Source organism: Ochotona curzoniae, unplaced genomic scaffold (assembly GCF_017591425.1).
Source record: "Ochotona curzoniae isolate NIBS_2020 unplaced genomic scaffold, NIBS_Ocur_1.0 contig_523, whole genome shotgun sequence".
NCBI classification, from domain to species: domain Eukaryota; kingdom Metazoa; phylum Chordata; class Mammalia; order Lagomorpha; family Ochotonidae; genus Ochotona; species Ochotona curzoniae.
The window spans coordinates 3,246,744-3,265,652 of NW_024466459.1; the positions used below are offsets into that span (position 1 = coordinate 3,246,744).

General features: G+C 39.9%; 1 protein-coding gene across 1 annotated transcript; it reads left to right on the forward strand.

Moving 5' to 3' along the window:
* The first annotated feature begins 5,653 nt into the window (after positions 1-5,653).
* APOH (apolipoprotein H) lies at positions 5,654-18,202 on the forward strand. Its single transcript, XM_040989397.1, has 8 exons — positions 5,654-5,728; positions 6,625-6,801; positions 8,009-8,105; positions 9,167-9,243; positions 11,620-11,808; positions 14,394-14,573; positions 16,229-16,426; positions 18,052-18,202. Exons 1-8 carry the CDS (start codon positions 5,665-5,667, stop codon positions 18,123-18,125), a joined length of 1,056 nt encoding a protein of 351 aa, XP_040845331.1. The 5' UTR covers positions 5,654-5,664; the 3' UTR covers positions 18,126-18,202.
* Positions 18,203-18,909: the final 707 nt, after the last annotated feature.

Genomic DNA, 18,909 nt, shown 5'->3' on the forward strand with positions numbered 1-18,909 from the left:
GGCCAAACGGAAAACAGGATCCAGCAGCAAGGACCCAAACAATTGGGCCATTTAACACTGCTCTTCCCAGAGCATTGGCAGGGAGCTGAATTCAAAGTGGAGCACTAAGACTCAAGCTGGTGTGCCGGGTTGTGGCTTCTTCCAGCGTGTCACAATGCTGAACCCTAATCATGTACGTTTTTGATTGGCCAACTAATAAGTTGGGTTTATTTTGATCTAGGGGATAAGGACAGTCACCTGGGGGAGATCTTGGATGTATTTTTCACTAGCTCACATTTCTAGAGTACTTATTAAGGACCATGATCTTCTTGAAGGGTCAATATAAGTCAACAATGTTGGGTATCTATTTAAGGGTTTACATTTAAAAAAAATATTTCAGATTTATTTATTTTTATTTAAAAGGCAGATTTACAGAGAGAAGCTGAGCTGTTCCAAAGCCAGGAGCCAGTTGCTTCTTCTTGGTCTCCCATGTGGGTGCAGGGGCCCACACGGACTTGAGCCACCCTCGACTTCCTTTCCAGGTCATAAGCAGGGAGCTGAATTGAAGGTAGAGCAGCTGGGATATGAGCTGGTGCCCATAAGAGGTGCTGGCATTGCAAAATAGAGGATTAGCCTGTGTGCCATGGAGTCAGCCCCTAAGAGTTAAAATTTAAAGCAGGAAGCAACAAATCATATTCGTGGCAGACATTGTTGCCTTTGTCCCTTAAAAATACTAAATCATTCTCCAAGGCCTCCTTGATTTTCAGATCATGTAGATCCATCACAGAGAACAGGATGCCATGGGTTCCAGTTGTTCCATATTCCACATATGGTTACTGAGTTGGGATTTTCACATGCAAGACTTCTATTGCAGAAAATGAAATGAAAAGTGCACCTCAGCAAGGTCTTAGCAAACACCTGTCAAAGAATGGATACATTAATGGAACTCAGCAGGTAATTCACAAGAGATCAGGCACTGTGTAATACAGAAAGTACAGGCAGAAACAAGTCTTAATTTAGCATGAGAGAAAATATATAGGTGCAACCCTGTTATTTGAGTATGACTTAAATAAAAATTGACATGCAGGGTGAATGAGTCTGGTACAATCGCTGCAGTCATGCTTACCTGGGCATGTTAGAAAACGGGTCCATGAAAAGCTTTGCACAGTACACAGGAAACAAGGGGTTAATCTCCAGAATATATAAAGAACTCCAGAACAATCAAAACAACAAAACCAATCAACCAGTCAAGAAATGGGCACGGGGAAATGTGCAGACACTTTACAAAGGAACAAATCCAAATGGCTAACAGGCATATGAAAAAAAAAATGCTGAAGCTCCCTTGTAATAAGGGAAATCCAAATTAAAACATCACTGAGGTTACCACCTAACTCTAGTAAGAATGGTTCACAGATAGAAAACCACCAACACTTGCTGGAGAAGATGCCGGCGAGGGGGGCAGAGGAGGGCAGCAGCAGGAAGGAATCCTACTCCACTGCTGGTGGAATTGCAGGCTGGTGTAGCCTCTATGGAAATCGGTATGGAGAACACTCAGACAACTGAAAATCTTCATTCCATATGACCCAGCAATACCACTTCTAGGAATATATCCAAAAGACCCATTACACGAGAAAGCAACATGCACCCCTATGTTTATAGCAGCACAATCAATAATCGCAAACACATGGAAGCAACCGAAATGCCCATCAACAGAAGACTGGATAAAGAAACTATGGTTCATCTACTTTATGGAATAGTACTCAGCTATTTTAAAAAAATAAATACATTTCTTCATGGCCAAATGGGCCCAACTGGAAACTATTATGCTAAGGGAAATGAGCTAATCCCAAAAGGTCAGATATCATATGTTTGCCTTAATAAAAGATAATAGGATGTTAAATCTAAAAATAATACCTGTAAATTGTATATTATCCCACTTCCAAGCTGTCTGTACTACACATAATAAGATATTGTGATGTAACCTGTGAATCAATAATTCATGAGAGACAGATTACATATGTTCACCCAAGATTGTTAATATCCCTCTTATCACTGTTATTACTACTACCCATGGGTAACGATGATCTAGTCCTTGCTGTACTCCCATTTGAATCACATGGGTCATACGCTAGCATTAATTTCTACAGGAAGATGTTGGCCACCCTAGCCTCACATTGATATTCCTGCTACAAGGATGATCTCACAATGAAACAGCAGATAAGCCCCTACATTGTTGGGAGTCACCTCAATGGCAGTATGATGGATTTCAGAGGGTACTTGGAAGACGCCTATTGAAAGATTGGAGGGGAAAACAAGGGGGTAGGGAGGGGGGAGGGGAAACCCCAATGCCTATTAAAAATCTGTCATAAAATAAAGAATGTTTTTAAAAGGCAGGAAAAGAAAGAAAAGAGCTCCACTTCCAGAAAACAAGTTTCACGTTTTCTGTCTGGGAGCCCAGGCCTGAAACTTTCTTTAAGAGGTTCTAATGTACGACCCACATTAGGGGTAATCATTCTGGATAAAGTTAGACACAGCAAGATAAGAGATTCCAGTGTTGTTTTTCCAGAGGCAAAAGCTGCACATGTGTAAGGAACCCAGTACCCACCCGAAGCTGCCTCGGTGCAGACTGACACATGTCTAGATGTATTTCTTACCCTTTGTAATGCACTTATCATCCCTGATTGACTTGTATCATTGGAGCAAAGGAGTCTCCATCTTTCCTCTCTGACCTTGTTGGTGGCTTCTCACTAGAATTACCACCCAGAAACAGGAAAAAAAAAAGTTAAAAAAAAAAAAAGAAACTAAACTAGTTGCTAAATGTTTCATGCTATCGGTCAAAGTCTTTACTTGAAAAGCAAATACTGAAGTTTTCAAACATGTGATGCAATGCGGTTTCAGAATAGGAAACTTTGGACTCTGAGTCCAGGAACCTGTAGTTTTTAGAAATTAAGAGTAGGAAAGGATAAAACGTCATGAACAACTTCAAACAGAAAATCTGAAGTTTCTTTAAAAACTAATGTCCAGTCTTCTCTCACCTGTGTCTTATGTATTGTGGTTCATGATTGGTAAAATGCAGCATGCTTATATATCATGAGGGCCCAGGGTTGTTAATCTTTATTGGTGAGTATATCACAAATATTCCAACGAATCAAGCTTTTCCATTGAAGTATCATTAAATGCACAGATCTTAAATGATTTGGTCAATGATATCTGATAATTGCATGTACCCAAGCAGAAGCCATCTAAATTACAATTTAAAATGTTTCCACTCTTCCAGAAAGTTCCCCCATGCCAGAGATTATATCCATCAGCAAACATGATGAAAAGCCTGTGTGCTCATCGTGGCTCCTAGCCATGTCAATCACCGGATTCACAGACGCCAGAACTATTCTCTTCGCGCTTTCTCTTGTCTCTTCTCCAATTTTTCTTTTCTTGATTTTCAAACTGTTTGGCTTCTCTCTCCCTTTCCTATCTTTATGTATCTTTACTACATGGAACAACTTGGCCCCTCTTGGTTTCATTAGTTTTCTCTTTTTTCCACCAGTTGAGGGAATTCTCCCACAGCAAAGCAGAATCTGGGAGTGACCCGGCAAACCAGAATCTTTTCCTTAGAAGGACAAAAGGGAAAGAGCCACCATTATTTAATGTTGGCTGCAGCACACATTCCTTCTCACCATGGAACACAATGTGCATTAGAAGCGTCGTATAACAACCGTTGCCTGACACGAGCATTTCTCAAGCAGATGTGTCTTGAGGAACTTTAGACCCGTGGATATAAACCAAGACCACCCAAACGAGAGCGAAGGAGGGCAAGCAGAGCTATCTACTCAGAACTCGCTGAACAAGGGAGTTAGCACATCTGTGTGTTGCAAAGGGTCTCAAAGTGAGGCTGAGGATTGGGAACACTTTAGGAGAGAGATTCAAATATGCTCCAATTGTCTATATAGGAAAGAGGGAGGCAGAAGTGAGACACCTTTTGAGTTTTCCTTTTTCTTTTTTTTTTTTTTTCGGATTGGTCCTAAGTTTGACCAATTGCCTTAGAGGCTGTGACTTGATTTCCTGTTTGCTACGTTGACCATGGATCAGAGCTCTGCTTTAGTATATGCTCTGACTATTGCCTATCTGTGCATTTCCATATCTAGAGCAAGCTACATATCAGAGAACAACGGCATGATGGACCGTCCTTCTGGGCAACTTCATGAGTGGACTCATGTTCTCTTTTTTCCTCCATTTGTTTTCTGCTTTGAGTTCTAACTTTGTTTTATACACTAGATCTAGTATCCATCTTTCAGTTCTTACTGATTTTGTTTCACGGCTTTTCATTTAAAAGGCTTGTATAGTAACTGTGTAATAGAGACTAGCATTTCCAGATGGGAAGATACAATGCAGTGTGCATCTCTACTTCCAAATCAAAGATGGACTCCCAATGAAACTGTTCAATATATCTCGACAATACGATGCTGTACTCTGCCATTGGCCATACAGGATACACTTAAACAGCAGAATGATGGAGCCTGGTGCGGTGGCCTGCAGGCTAAAGTCCTTGCCTTGCACATGTTGGGATCCCATATGGGCACCAGTTCTAATCCCGGCAGGCCCGCTTCCCATTCAACTCCCTGTTTGTGGCCTGGGAAAGCAGACAAGGGTGGCCTAAAGCCTGGAGCCCTGTACCTGTGTGTGAGACCTTGTTCCTGGCTCCTGGCTTTGTATTGGCGTTGCACTGACCATTATGGTCACTTGGGGATTGAATCAACAGACGGAAGATCTTCCTCTCTGTCTCTCCTGTTCTCTGTATATCTGACTTTGCAATAAAAATAAATAAATTTTTTTAAAAATAGCAGAATGATGTACTTATGACTTTATGAAGGATTGTACGTTGTAATAATATGGGGGTGGGGGAGAGAATGGAAATCCCAGAGCCTATTGAATTGTATCTTATAATAAAATAAATTAATTAAAATAAAAAGGCAAGAAGTCTATTTTGATAGATCTAAGATTATTGAAAATGGATGAGGTTTTAATTTTTTTTTTTCTGATTTGACATGAGAGAAGATCAAGGATTCCAAGAGAGTGCAAGGCCAGGCCATAGCTGAAGGAACCAAGGGTCCAAGGATGGGGTTACTAAGTGCAGATATCAGAAGAATCAGAAATCATCATTTTATGAGCTAAGATGTTGAGCTCAATTATTGTGCACAACAGTAGCAGGTGCCTCCTCAAAGATGTTCTTTAGAATCATACATCTGGATACTGACATATCCTCTTACGGAGATGTTGACTAAGACAGGGAGAAGAAGTCATTGCCCAAAGTTTATGTTGGAAGGGTGTAGGTGAAACAGGCATGCCGACATATTGGAGCTCCATGCACAACATGCAAAAAAACCAAAGAAGGTTCAAGCCATCAGGACTCTGTCAGAGACAAAGATAAAATCTTTTTCTGTTTGTTTTTTGTTGACAAAAATGTCATGAAGACAGAAGTCGACTACCACAGATTTCACAACAGACCCACAGGAGAGTAAATAATTAAGGAACACAGGTTTCAGAGAACCTTCCGAATCATACCTTATCTCGTATTTGTGGAGATGAAGTCACGCCCCCAGCTGGTTAATATTTAAGTGCTCTTCTATATGTGTGTCTCTGTTTAATAGAGAAAAGCCACATCAGGAGCATCAGTGTGAATCAACCACGATGATTTCTCCACTGCTCATTTTGCTGTCAAGTTTTCTTTGCCATGTTGCCGTTGAAGGAAAGTGTAAGTACGCTTAGCTTCCAGAAAAGCAATTAATAAAGTTTAACTGCTGGTGTTTGTCAGGGACCAAAAAGGCTAACTTAAAATTCAGAGTGGATACTTGGAAGACATGACTGGTTATTCTTTAACATAAACATGTTTGAAGCTAACGTATGAGTTATTTAGGCAATTTAAGCCTCTGTGTATTGGCTTGTAAATTGGGGAAAATATTGCAGTTATTTCAAAAGGTTATAGAGGAAACTAGATGAGATAATGTATTTTTTTTTTAAAAAAAAGACGTTTATTTTTATTGGAAAGACAGATTCACAGAGAGAAGGAGAGATAGAAAGATCTTCCATTCACTAGTTTACCTCCCAAGTGGCTTCAGTGGCCAGAGCTGAACCAATCTGAAGCCAGGTGCCAGGAGCTTCTTCTGGGTCTCCCAGAAGGGTGCAGGGTCCCAAGGCTTTGGGCCGTCCTCCACTGCTTTCCCAGGCCCCAAGCAGGGAGCTGGATGGGAAGTGGAATAGTCAGGACACAAACCAGTGCCCACATGGGATCCCAAATTTAAACACTGAGCCATCAAGCCGGGCCCTAGATGAGATACTGTAAAGGAATTATTAGTTATGGAACTTGGTATGTGTACAAGAATACTTTTAAAAAGTTCATAAATATGAAACTAAATATATGAGCTTATTTTTGTGTAAAATTAAAATTCATACATTGTTCTTAATATATATTTTTCATATATCAATTTTTTGCACCAAAGTTATTTTTGTATCAAAATAATCATTCAGAATTCTGTATTTCCACAATGGTTTTGAAGAACACCTGTGTTTTCATTAGTACACATGTGCTAGCTGAACTTGATAAAGTGAATATAGGTTTCTTAACCATGTGCTTTGTGCTTTGTATTTCAGCCTGTCCCAAACCAGATGATGTACCCTTTTCCACAGTCTCTCCCTTGAAAACATCCTATGAGCCTGGGGAACAGATAAAATACATCTGCAAGCCAGGCTATGTGTCCCGGGGATTAATAACCCCAATTACCTGTCTTAACGTGGGGGTATGGACGGTGACAACCATGAGATGCGTGCGTAAGTCAGCATTCTCTCACTTTGCATGGATTCTGGATTTTCTTGTGTATAGGGAGGCTTAGAGGGAAAGGATAACCTATGACATCACACTCAGGGTGGAGAGGGGTAATATAGACTGCAGAAACAAAGGGCTGTGGGAAAACAAGAGATTCTGGAAGGTTTTCCGTGGAAAAAGAGATAAAATGCCATAGTTGGTGCTTAGCGAAGAGTAAGAGGGTGTAGTCTGAAATTCCAGGAGGTTTGGAAGAGATGCCTGGTCTGCTCAAAGAGAGGGGACGCTGCAGAAGTGAAGGCGGATGGAGATGCTCTGAAACACACACTGATGCTCAAGAACACCTGCCAAAGCAACCTGCACTGTATTCACGACCTTTTGGATTTGCCTTAAAATGAAAACAGGGCTAATCATTACTGAAATGAATATAAAAATCAGCTGAATTGAGTACGTCATAAATTGTGTTTATAATAAAATATAAACACATCAAATTAATAGCATAATTATTTACATGTCTCATTATTGCCTTCTTGCTTTTAGAACATGATTCTACGAACTCATGCTAGCATTGTATTTTATAGTCAAATGGTGAATGACCAACCAAGTTGAATTTCTTGCAATTATATCTAGAAGTTAAACTGCAAGAGTAGCTGTATGACCTATCTGAGCTCTGCTTGTTTTAATTATAGAGGCATGACTTTTTCATAATTTTATAGGCATGACTTTTTCATAATTCTACATACTCTTATAAGTGATCTTAGTGTGAGTAGATACAATTTTAATGAGCATCCCAATGATTAGGAAGAATTATTATTAATAGTTTCACTTTTCAAATAATTGCACCATGTATGTTTTTGGTACCTTGCTGAGAGTTTGTATGACTTAGTGTTTTTCTCTTTTCAGTAGCATGTCATAAAATTTGATTATGTCTGTGCTTTTTAACCTTTCATATTTTATTGGCTACCTAACAGTTCAACTATTGATTCGCTTTCATTGAAACATTCACATTAGTTGAAACACTTCTTTAAAAATTCAGGCTGTCCAAATGTTGGTGTTATCAGTAACAAAATAATGAACACCATGGTGTTTCTATCATTTGTCTTTGAGTAGTTGACTTACAATGATTCCTAGTAGATCAAAAGATGAAAATGGCATATTTTTGTTTTAGTGTTAACTATATGAATAGAAGCTTACCCTTTTATCTTTAAATTGCAGCGAGAGTATGTCCTTTTGCTGGAATATTGGCAAATGGAGTTGTACGTTATACAACTTTCGAATACCCCAACACCATCAGCTTTTCCTGTAACCCTGGGTAAGGACTTTTATATGACTAGCTAGCACAACACATTTGTGTGCCCTTAAGCAAAATATCAAGAGTGATCAATATTTTATCTCTAGCCTTTAGTATGTACTTGCCAAATACACACCAATTATAGTCTTAGTTTTGGTAAAAACTATAGTGGTGCTAAAGATGGGATAAGCAGTGGAGAACTTAACATTATGAATAAAATTTGAAGTCATCACTTCAATTTTTTTTCTAATTATGCATCTGCTGAGGTACATTGGAATGATTGAATCTTTGCAAATTTTGGGCTAAATCTTAGGGTTAAGTTAAAACACTTTAGGAATGAGTCTTGGGCTTTCGACATGAAGCTACTTGGATTGAACGGCCTGGTGGTAGGTAGGAAAGAGTTTAACGGGGAAAGTTGGGAGCATGGTGATGTCAAGCATCCTTCTCTTCATCTTCCTATAACGCAAAGCAATTTCCCCAGGAAGAAAGCATTTGTGGTTGTGTATGCAGCTCATTTGCTTATGGACAAGAAGGCACCGGCTCTGTTGATGGCATACTGGTTGCACATTAAGACAAACTTTTACTGTGAATGCTTGCTTAGGATTAAGGATTAAGAGCCACTATTTACAAATAAGAAACAGTTGTTGTTTCTGAAACACCGATTTGCAGGTAGGTTTGATGACAAATGACCTTAAACAACACTGGCTTCAAGGACAGCATGTTGCATTTTCATTGTTTGTTTTGAAATAATGAATAGCAGAAAATAGTCAGTTATATGACCTATCTGTAATTATGGTATATTGTCATTGTTATTAACTCTATATAAGAAGTTGCTAACTTGGCCCAGCGGTTGGAAATAAGACTTGGTGGTCAGACTCACAGGCTCTGGAATGGTCTTGTGACACACCTGCCACGCAGGCTGGGAGACCCAGTGAATCCTAGACAAGTGTTAACAATTCTTGAGGAAACAGCATGACAAAACAAGGAAGAAGTTAGGAGTATGAATATGCAACAGGGAAGGTATTTGAGATGCCAAAGATATATTATTTTACTGTTCAGTAGACTAAACTTTTCCTTTGTAGGTTTTATTTGAATGGAACCAGTTCTTCTCAATGCACTGAGGAAGGAAAATGGAGTCCGTCACTTCCTGTCTGTGCTCGTGAGTCTTTGGGTCCCAGTAATGGGTAGAGTGACTAGTTGATTTCCCCTGAGATTCCTGGCTTTAGAACTGAAAATGCCACCTTTTCTGCAAACCACTCAGCCCGGCCTCAATGAGCTGGTTGGTTTCCCTGATGGGGAATGATCATCATCCTGCTTTAAAGGATGAAGCAGCCACTTTAGAAAGAAACAAGTGAGACCTTCGCTCCTGAGCACATTTTGTGTCCTGGACCCGATGAAGTCAGTGAGGGCTGGGCTGATTCACTCTAAAGCCCCAGCAGTGTTTCAGTAGTGGCTTGCATATGCGTGATTTATCAGGAACTTCTGCTGTCTGACCAGGAGAGAATCTATAAACTCTCGATTGCGTTTCCTCCTGTTCTGAAACCTCATTCATTCATTCAGTCACTCACATGGTCAATAACTCTGAATTGAGGCTTTCAGGACAAAGCAGACAGCTCTGCTCGAAGGGAGTTAGTCTAGTGATTAGGGAGACGGAGAAAAAAATCTTCACCATGGGTTGAGAGACCATCGCAAGACTTGCATCCTACAAGGTGACTGAGATTCCTCTAAAGATGCTGACACATTCAGGGTCAGCTCTGGACTTCACTTGAATAAGGAGAGATGTTATTAGATGCTCTAAATTGCGCCTTATGTAAGTCCCCTATTTTTGCTTTAATTATTTCCATTTAATCTATTTATTTGAAAGAGACTAAGTGAGAGCGTTCACTCTCCACATAACTGCAAAACCATTCTTGCACTAGTTGGACTAGTTGGGCAAGTTGGGCTAGTTGGGCTAGTCTTTGGGCTAGGCCAAAGCCAGTACTGGAAGCTCAATCCAGATCTCCAATATGGGTGACAGTGACCCAGCTTCTTTTTAAGCCATTATTTTCTGTTTCCAAGGGCGCATATTAGCAGGAAACTAACCAAGCATGGAGGCAGAGCTCAGGTCCAGGCACTTTTGATTTTGAATGCAAGCATCTCGCTCAGTACTGTAAACACTGAGACAAAGCCCAGGCCCCTCCATGTGCACGCTTTAGTCAGGAGACCCAGGCCTTGCAACGAGAATCGTGATTATTTAATGATCTGTTTCGATGGAAGCAAGTGGAAAAAGAAGGTAATTCCAAATAAATTGTAATTTGAGAAAAATAAAGCAGCAGAAGATGTTTTAAAGAGTAAATTAAGTAGATTCCTTTCACTTAGAAGTAGGGACCATGATGGTTCCTGAAAATAACTTCCCTTTAAAAAAAACAGCTTTACATCCATTTTGGAAATAACTTGTATGTCTTTTTACTCACAAGCAGAAAGGCCACTTTAGCTTCAACCTGATGAGAATGAGTGGCTATCACTCTTTCCCTTTTTTTTTAAAAAAAAAAAAAGGTTTTACTTATTTATTTCTTTGAAATGCAAAGTGTGTGTGTGAGAGAGAGAGAGAGAGAGAAAGAGAGAGCGAGAGATCTTCCATCTGCTCATTTAACCCCCAAATGGCTGCAATAGCCAAGTCTGAGCCAGGCCAAAGCCAGGAGCCTGGAACTGCAACCTGATCTCTCATGTAAGTGACAGAAACCCGAACATCTGGGCCATCATTTTCTGCCTTCCCAGGTGTGCTAGCAGTAAGCTTGAGAGTGGAACAGCTGGGACTGCAGTCAGCATTCTGATATACGATGTTAGTATTACAAGGGATTTAACCAACTGCACCTCAGTGGGGTCCCATATGCTTTCATACATATAGGACTCAGAACTGTGCAACTTGCTAAAATGTTAAAGCTCTTAGGCAATGCTGGTGCTACTGACCCAAGAAGTCTATTTTTAGTGGCTAAGGTCTTCTCCTTTTCTGGACTTGTTGAAACTCTGTATTAGATAAAGGTGAGGAATCACTCACTAGTGTGCTCCTAGGTCCTTGTAGCCATTGGTTCGAATCCCAGCTAGAGTAGAGAGAAAGAGGCTGTTCAATGGAAACAAACAGAATTGGCATTGGAATTCAGACGTCATCAACATCTATGCACAAGCTGCTGTCCCAGCCATGACAGCAGGATGGCCCCTGAGCAAATCCTGGCACTCCAGGAGCCTCTTCGGCAGCTTTTGGTTTGTGGATTTTGTGGAAACCTACCGTTGTGTTGTTGTGAAAGGCAGATCAGTGAGGCCACGCTTGCGTTTACTTCATGTCTTAGTTTTCTGATTCATTCAGGCATCTGATTTGGGCATTATCATCATAGTTTTTCATTTGGCATCTACAATTGACTGTTTTTCCTCTCTGTTTTATTGAACTTTGCATTTTCTCAAATCCATCTTTGTGTCTGTTTTTTTTTTCTGGAAGGAATATCAATATATTTAAAAGCCTCATCTTTTTCCATAAAACCATAGTCCTTTCTTTTTCCAGCCGTGACCTGCCCTCCGCCACCCGTACCCAAGCTTGCAGTCCTTAAACTCTACAAGCCATCAGCTGGGAATAACTCCTTCTTTGGGGACACAGCAGTCTTCGAATGTTTGCCACACTACGCAATGTTTGGAAATGATACAGTTACCTGCACAACGCATAGAAACTGGACTGAATTACCAACATGCAGAGGTAAGTATCAAGACAAGCTAATTACGGTAGTGCAGAATCGCATTTTTGAAAAATGTTTAAAATTCCATGATCACGAAATCTTGGCAAATGATTATTGAGCATCTATTATATGCTAGGCGGTGTTCTAGGAACAGGGGCTATCCGATGACTGAAATCTGGCTTCTGACATGCAGTAAGCTAAACTACCTTGAGCCACTTGAGAAAGCTCCCAGAGGAAGTTTCCCTGGGACTTGGCTTGGAGGAGGAGTATGGAAGAAGGAAAGGCACGTCTCACGGTGCAACAGACTCAAGGTTGGGAAGACATGAAAAGCTGTTGTCCTGAGGGACAGCTGACTGTCTCTGTGCAGTCGAAGAACGGAAGCCTGCATGACCCTGGGGGTCCCAGGAGACAAAGATGCAAAACTGGGTTGGAATCGCATTGTTACAAGGCCTTACTATAATTTCCTGAATTCAAGGATCACAGAAATATTTAATTTAAAAATCATAAAAATGCCTCTTTTTTTAACCTGACTTGCCATTACCATTGGCAAATTTTGCTGGTAGAATAGCAAATAGACAAATTACAGAGTTAACATGTGCACAGAAGTTGTTCCAAGGCCATTCAGTTTTCCAGGGGTGGATATTTCATAAATCTAAGAAAGGCTTCAAAACATAAATGAATTCTATAATGGGGGAGCCATCCATCACACATGGTACCTTTTTGGATCCTTAACTACAGGTCAAGTGCTGGTATCCCGCTATGTGAGTGTCATCTGTGCAGATTCTCCCAAATCTGAAGCAGTAGTTTCTTTTCTTTTTTTCAATTTTTTACCTATTTGTATCGACCGTTAACATGGAGAGTTATCACTCTCTTCTGTTTCTTACTATTCTAAGCCTGGTTTTCCTGTCTCTACTGAAAATAAGTTATATATATGCATATGCATATATATGCATATATAATACATACATATATACACATATGTATATATAATAACATCGTATTATCCAGAAATATTTCAGCACGAATGTCCTAAAAACAAGGGCATTCTACATTCTCACTGTACCCAAGCCATTTCACTTGTTTTAAGTTACTAACAATAATTTAAATAAGTATTGAGGATCTCTTTGGATCTGAGGACTTGGGATGTAGGAACACTGTTATGTAGAAAAAAAACAAGGCACCAAGGATCCGGAGTCCAAAGCAAAAATCGATTGTAAGCTTTCCTTACATGCATTCTACTCATCTCTCTAAAACAACCTTAAAGAACAGACAATCCTAGAAATGTTTGGCTACAGTTGTTTTCCAAGGACTCCCAAGATTCATCGCCTGGCTGTCAGATTCTCAGTAGCGCTCCTCCAAGCCCCTCATTGCTATAATATAAAAATGCACAATGGTATCGTACAAAATTTGTTACAGTTTCATTTTTATAAAGTTGATCGTGAAATGCCATTTGTATTTATTGTTGTTGTTCCATACAGAATCTAATCAAGCACCACACTTTCTATTCAATTGCTGTGTTGTTTTGGCCTGCTTTAATTAGGAACAAACGATGCTTTACCCCTTATAGCCTTTCATTGAGAGCATACAGGCTAATTGTGTTATAGAATGTCCCATGTTCTGCTTGGTTAGTTTTGTACTCATGATTTGGTTCAAGTAAAACACTTCTGTTAAAAATACATTTCAAAGAGCTTGGAGATCCTTGTGTGCTTTGTCGAAATATCATTGGTCATACCAATGATGAGATATACTAGGCTGTCTTTCGGTAAAGACACTTTCATTTTTAGAATTAGCAAGAAATGTTGGGGTGATTCTTTGAGACTCAGTAGGTAATCAGTCTTCAGTAGTCATTTTAAAATCTGTTGATGATTCTTGACTCTATCAACTACGAAATGGCAATGTCTAATTCTACATTTTTCTTCCACATTTATTCATTAGACTTCTTACAGGGAGAAGAGCTGTGGCTCCACCCAACATCTTTGCAATGATTTCACAAACCTATAGATCCTTTTAAAAATTCAGTGTATGACAGAACCAAAATTGAGTTAAGCTCTGGAGTTGGTCCTCTTAGCAGTCTCATAGAATGAGCTCCCAAGAGCACTTCCCTCCTGACTCTGCCCTTGCTTTCCTGTGCCGTGGTGGAGAAGGATATGATCTTGTGGATTCCTCATTAAGGAGCTTCAGGAGTCCAGGAAGTAACACAGTTTTCTCAGGCACATTTCACTCTGAATGCTTACACAGTCTATCGATGATATTTACAACCAGGCTTAATGTTTCAAAATAAAATAATGATATACTAAATGTGAATGGAGGGTGAAGTCCTTGTGTTTTGGTTTCAAGCATCACTGAGAACTTGGTAGGTTTTTATTATTTATTTTCAAGGTGTTTTTGTTTCCTAAAAAAAAAAAACAACCCAGGGTTTCATACTTAGAAGAGAGAGCAGAAAAAATGAAGTACAAGGTAATCCCAAGTTATATTCCAGTCACATGAACATTCAATGATCTAATTGTTTATTGGAAGCAAAATATAACCATTCCACAACTGGACCAACATTGGATAACCCTGGTGATTATTAATAATATATATTATTAATCAACCTTTTTTTTAGAAGTAAAATGTCCATTCCCAACAAGACCAGACAACGGCTTTGTGAATTACCCTGCAAAACCAGTGCTTCATTACAAAGATAAAGCGACATATGGTTGCCATGACAAATTTACTCTGGATGGCCCAGAAGAAGTAGAATGCACCAAACTTGGAAACTGGTCTGCACAGCCAAATTGTAAAGGTATGGAAATGGGTGAGGCTCTAAAAGTTCTCTGAAGTTATCCAGTTGATTAGTTTTACTTACCATTTTCTTGCTGTAGTCATTTTCCGTTTGTTATTTGACTTGCTACACAGCCATTGGTGTTAGTAAGAGTTTAGGATTCACCTAGTCATAGCGATCTCATGCTTAGGAAGCTTGCTCAGGATAAAACTATGAAATAAGCAGATCCTTTGCAAGCATCAACAATATGCTGAGATAGCATGTAGGGTTTCTATAGCTTTTATCTTGGCCTGTGAACATCTTTCTTTTGCTCCGGCTGTTCAAGACTTAATGTAAAAATCATCAACATATTCAAGCCAATTCAAGGAAGATCGGAGGTTGTCATAGAAAGTGAATGTGTAATCACCAGAACATTGATGATGAAGAAATGGAATGCAACTGGACCCCTGAGTGTTGGAACTAAAAGTTAGATGTTTCCATATCCCAATGGCCTCTCCCATCTTGGTGTCTGTCTGTTTAGTCAGCTAGAGCATGGCTGGATTTTACTTAGGTTCTATCAGTTAAAGGAATGATCATCAACTGGCTTCTCTCTGAGATCTGAGATGCTGATCTAGTTGGCGTCATGTTTTCATAAGCAACAACAATCCAACATTGAGTTGGACAGTTGAAGCTGAGGGCTGGACAGCTGAAGCAAAAAGAAAAACTGATGCACAGCAGGCAAAATGATGAATGATTGTGTCTTTAGTGGTGTCCCCTAGAAAGAGAGCTCAAGACAGAGTTTCAAAAGCAGTTTGATTGATCAAATATCTCAGAATAAAGATAGCAAGGACAAAAGGATAAGTCAGGACAACCATCCTCAGATTTCACTGTGGATCAGAGTCACCCCCAAGAATCAAGAGCTTGATTCAACACAAATTTCTGCGATTCACCCCCAGAGCTTCTGATTCAGTACAGCTTGGATGGGATCTAAGAATTTGTGTTTCTACTGAGTTCCCAGGAGATGTTGATACAGCTGATCTAGGGACTGCGTTAAAACAAGTAAGGTGGACTAGCTAGAGTCTGGCTTCAATTTGACCCTGCAGGGAGCTCTGGAGCATGAATTCACCCCCAGAGTTATTTGCCTCAAGGGGTAAAAGGATGTGCGTTATAGCCAGTGCTTGGCTATAGTTATTCCTTTCCCCAATGCTGAGAGTGTTGGGGGGTGCTTTGCATATTAATGGAGAAAGGTGGCTCCCTATAGCTGAATGCAAAAAAAAGCCATTTCTGAACTACTAGTAGTCAACACTCAATGTGCCTAATCAAAAGGTGCACCAGCTTAACAAATGAAATCTAGGTAGATCAGCACAGGCTTATATGAAATCATAGTATCTAGTAGGATTACTTTCTCATTCAAACTGACAATCTGATGGGGTTCTGCCCTGACTTTATAAAACTACTGCAGCACTTTTTTTTTTAAAAAAAAGCCATTTTAGAAGCCATGAGTAATAGTTCTTTAGATAGAACACTGCCGCTCATAATTGGGTTAGCCTTACTCACATATGTACATTCTTAGAATCAGGTTGTTCTGACTCGTTTGTTGCATTGTACTCATCTGCTGGTTCAAATGCTATATTTCCTTTAAGACAGACTTACTTGAATCCTTAAGGCTTCTTGCCTATAAATATTGTCTCTTTCAGCATCTTGTGAATTATCTGTTAAAAAAGCCACTGTGATATTCCAAGGAGAAAGAGTTAAGATCCAAGACAAATTCAAAAATGGATTGTTACATGGTCAGACAATTTCTTTCTATTGCAAAAATAAGGAAAAGAAATGTAGTTACACAGTGGATGCTCAATGCAATGATGGCAACATTGAAATTCCCAAATGCTTCAAGGGTAAGTCTAGATGGGAATTTTAGCTACAGCTTCCGTGCTCCCCTGTCCATAAACAGAAGTTTTGTTTTACAATGATTGTAGGACACCATATCAATTTAGCCAACAGATTTTTTGAAAAGATGAGTTATGGAGAGAAAATAGACAGTGAAGCAGTGACCAGCTTATTGTGTTTCCACTTGCAAGCATTTTCATTCCTAATTTGTTCCTTAAAACTCAGGGTTGTGGTTTCACTCAATGAATACTGGTGTCAGTTATACCACCTGGTATACTTTCACAGTTAAGCTTGGCTAATAATATTTAATCAACTATTGGGTAATGAAGTTACCTACTACAACGGGTTCCCTATGAAGCACTCTCCACAAACTACAAAGGAAAACGTGTCAATGTCATTAATCTATGGATCTCTCAACATTTTTTCCATCTCTCAGCAAGTCCCAGAGTTTGAAAGATTTCAGTAGAGCAAAGTATTTGAAGGAAAATGGCATCATGCTTGCATGAGAAAAAGAAATGCAAAATGCTTAGCATTTAGAGTTGCTAACATTTATTTATTTATTTATTTACTTACTTACTTACTTACTTATTGGAAAGGAAGATTTACAGAGAGAGAGGGAGAAACAGAAAGATTTTCCACCCACTGGCTCACTTCCCAAGAGACTGCAATGGCCAGAGCTTTTTGTCTCCCATGTGGGTGTGCAGGATCCCAAGACGTTGAGCCATGCTTTGCTGCTTTCCCAGGCCATAAGCAGAGAGCTGAATGGGAAGTAGAGCACCTGGGTCATGAACAATTGCCCTTATGGCATTCTGATGCTTGAGAGAGGAAGATTAGCCAATTGAACCATTGCACTGGGCCTGAGTTCCTAGCATTTTGAGCTTTTTGATTTTAGGATTTAAATATCTTTGTGGCTACAAAGGGAGAATCAGCCAGAGACAGAAGGCTTGGCACATTGCCAACACTGTATCAACAGCTGGGAGAAGACAATGGAGAGCAGATAGGAGCAGGAGATGAGGGGCCTGAGAATCCAGCTGGAAGAAGAGAAGGGAATGATAGCTGAGTAGCAATATTCACCTCCTAGCATTTGTTTGATTATGGCAATATTGCAAATATTATATATGACATGGAAGTAAATTCTCAAGCAATGACATGATCATTTGAGCCACAGAAATTGAAATGCATGGAGTAAATTGTTATTACTCAAAATGCAGCAGGGCTTTGGTGAGACGTTCAACACAGAAGTAACATACAATATACCTAGTACAAATTAGCAGGAAAAACGCTAGGTGAGGGCAATGACCACGAAGAGCAGAGCCGTGTTGATGCACTTCTCCCCTGCTCGCTTCAGACAGGTGAAGCTTATTGGCAAACAACCAAAGAGCTGACGTAGGGTTTTTCTTTGAATATTCACTGTTGGATTTATATAAAGCCATTTGTTTTCTCTCTTGGATATGAATATATTATCATTTCCTGGATGTTTTTGTCTGTTACTTTAACCTCACACTACAGAGTTATAGTCCTGTTTCATTAATTTTCTACACATTGGTGGTATGTATTTGATTTGGTTTTGTTGTTTAACAAATTCAAGATGTGACTGTTTCTCTCGGATGTTTCTCCTTTCTCCCCCCAACAGAACACAAGTCTTACGCTTTCTGGAAAACCGATGCATCAGAAGTGAAGCCATGCGAGGATGCTTTACAACATTAAATGGCATACTAGTATCTGTGGTCATCTAAAGAACCTAATGGAAAGTAGAAAATAAAGTTACTGGGTGTCTTGCCTCAGCCATTGCAGCATTACTCTGAATCATTTTGTAGAGCAGTGAGATGCCCCCACTTTCTCTCTGAGACTTTGATAACTGAGTCTATGTAATAAACGGACAGTAGGCAGATGATCAGGAGAAAAGGCATAAATGCTAACAAGCATCACATAAAGAAAAGCAAGGCCCCTGCACCTGAGCGAGATCTGGACGGGGCAGGGGACAGGCATGCAGGCAACTTCAGGAAGAGGAAGCAAATGTAGAGGAAGATGAATGGGTGCCCAGGAGACACACAATAGCCTGCACTCAAGTTGGTCTAGCTGTGCTGCTGCCTTCCCTGCTGACGCAGGGGAGGAGATTCATGACCATGATTCTTTTTAGAGCTTTTGTCTTTAGGTAGATGAGGGAAGTACAGAAAGCCCCTCCCCTGACTGATGGCTCCCTCAACTAGAAGCAAGTAGCATATGTAAGTGATGTGGTTTGGGATGGTGTTTCCTGAACTCCTTCAATACTCCATTTCCAGTTACATTATCTAGTTAAGGAATGCAAGTATTTTGAGGTGGGCATTGGTGTAATGGTTCAGATGTTGGTTGGGATACCCATATCCTATATCAGAATGCCTAAGTTCAAGCCTCAGCTCCACTTCAAATTCAGCTTCGTGCTGATGTGACTCTGGGAGGCAACAGCTGATAGTTCAAATATTTGGGTCCTTGCTATTCAAGTGCGAGAACC

What these genes read in the sequence shown, in the direction of transcription:
- APOH (XM_040989397.1), top strand. Translation starts at nt 5,665, where the DNA reads ATGATTTCTCCACTGCTCATTTTGCTGTCAAGTTTTCTTTGCCATGTT. An exon ending in TGCACAGCCAAATTGTAAAG is followed by an intron (nt 14,574 to 16,228) that starts GTATGGAAATGG and finishes TGTCTCTTTCAG; the next exon opens with CATCTTGTGAATTATCTGTT. An exon ending in AATTCCCAAATGCTTCAAGG is followed by an intron (nt 16,427 to 18,051) that starts GTAAGTCTAGAT and finishes TCCCCCCAACAG; the next exon opens with AACACAAGTCTTACGCTTTC.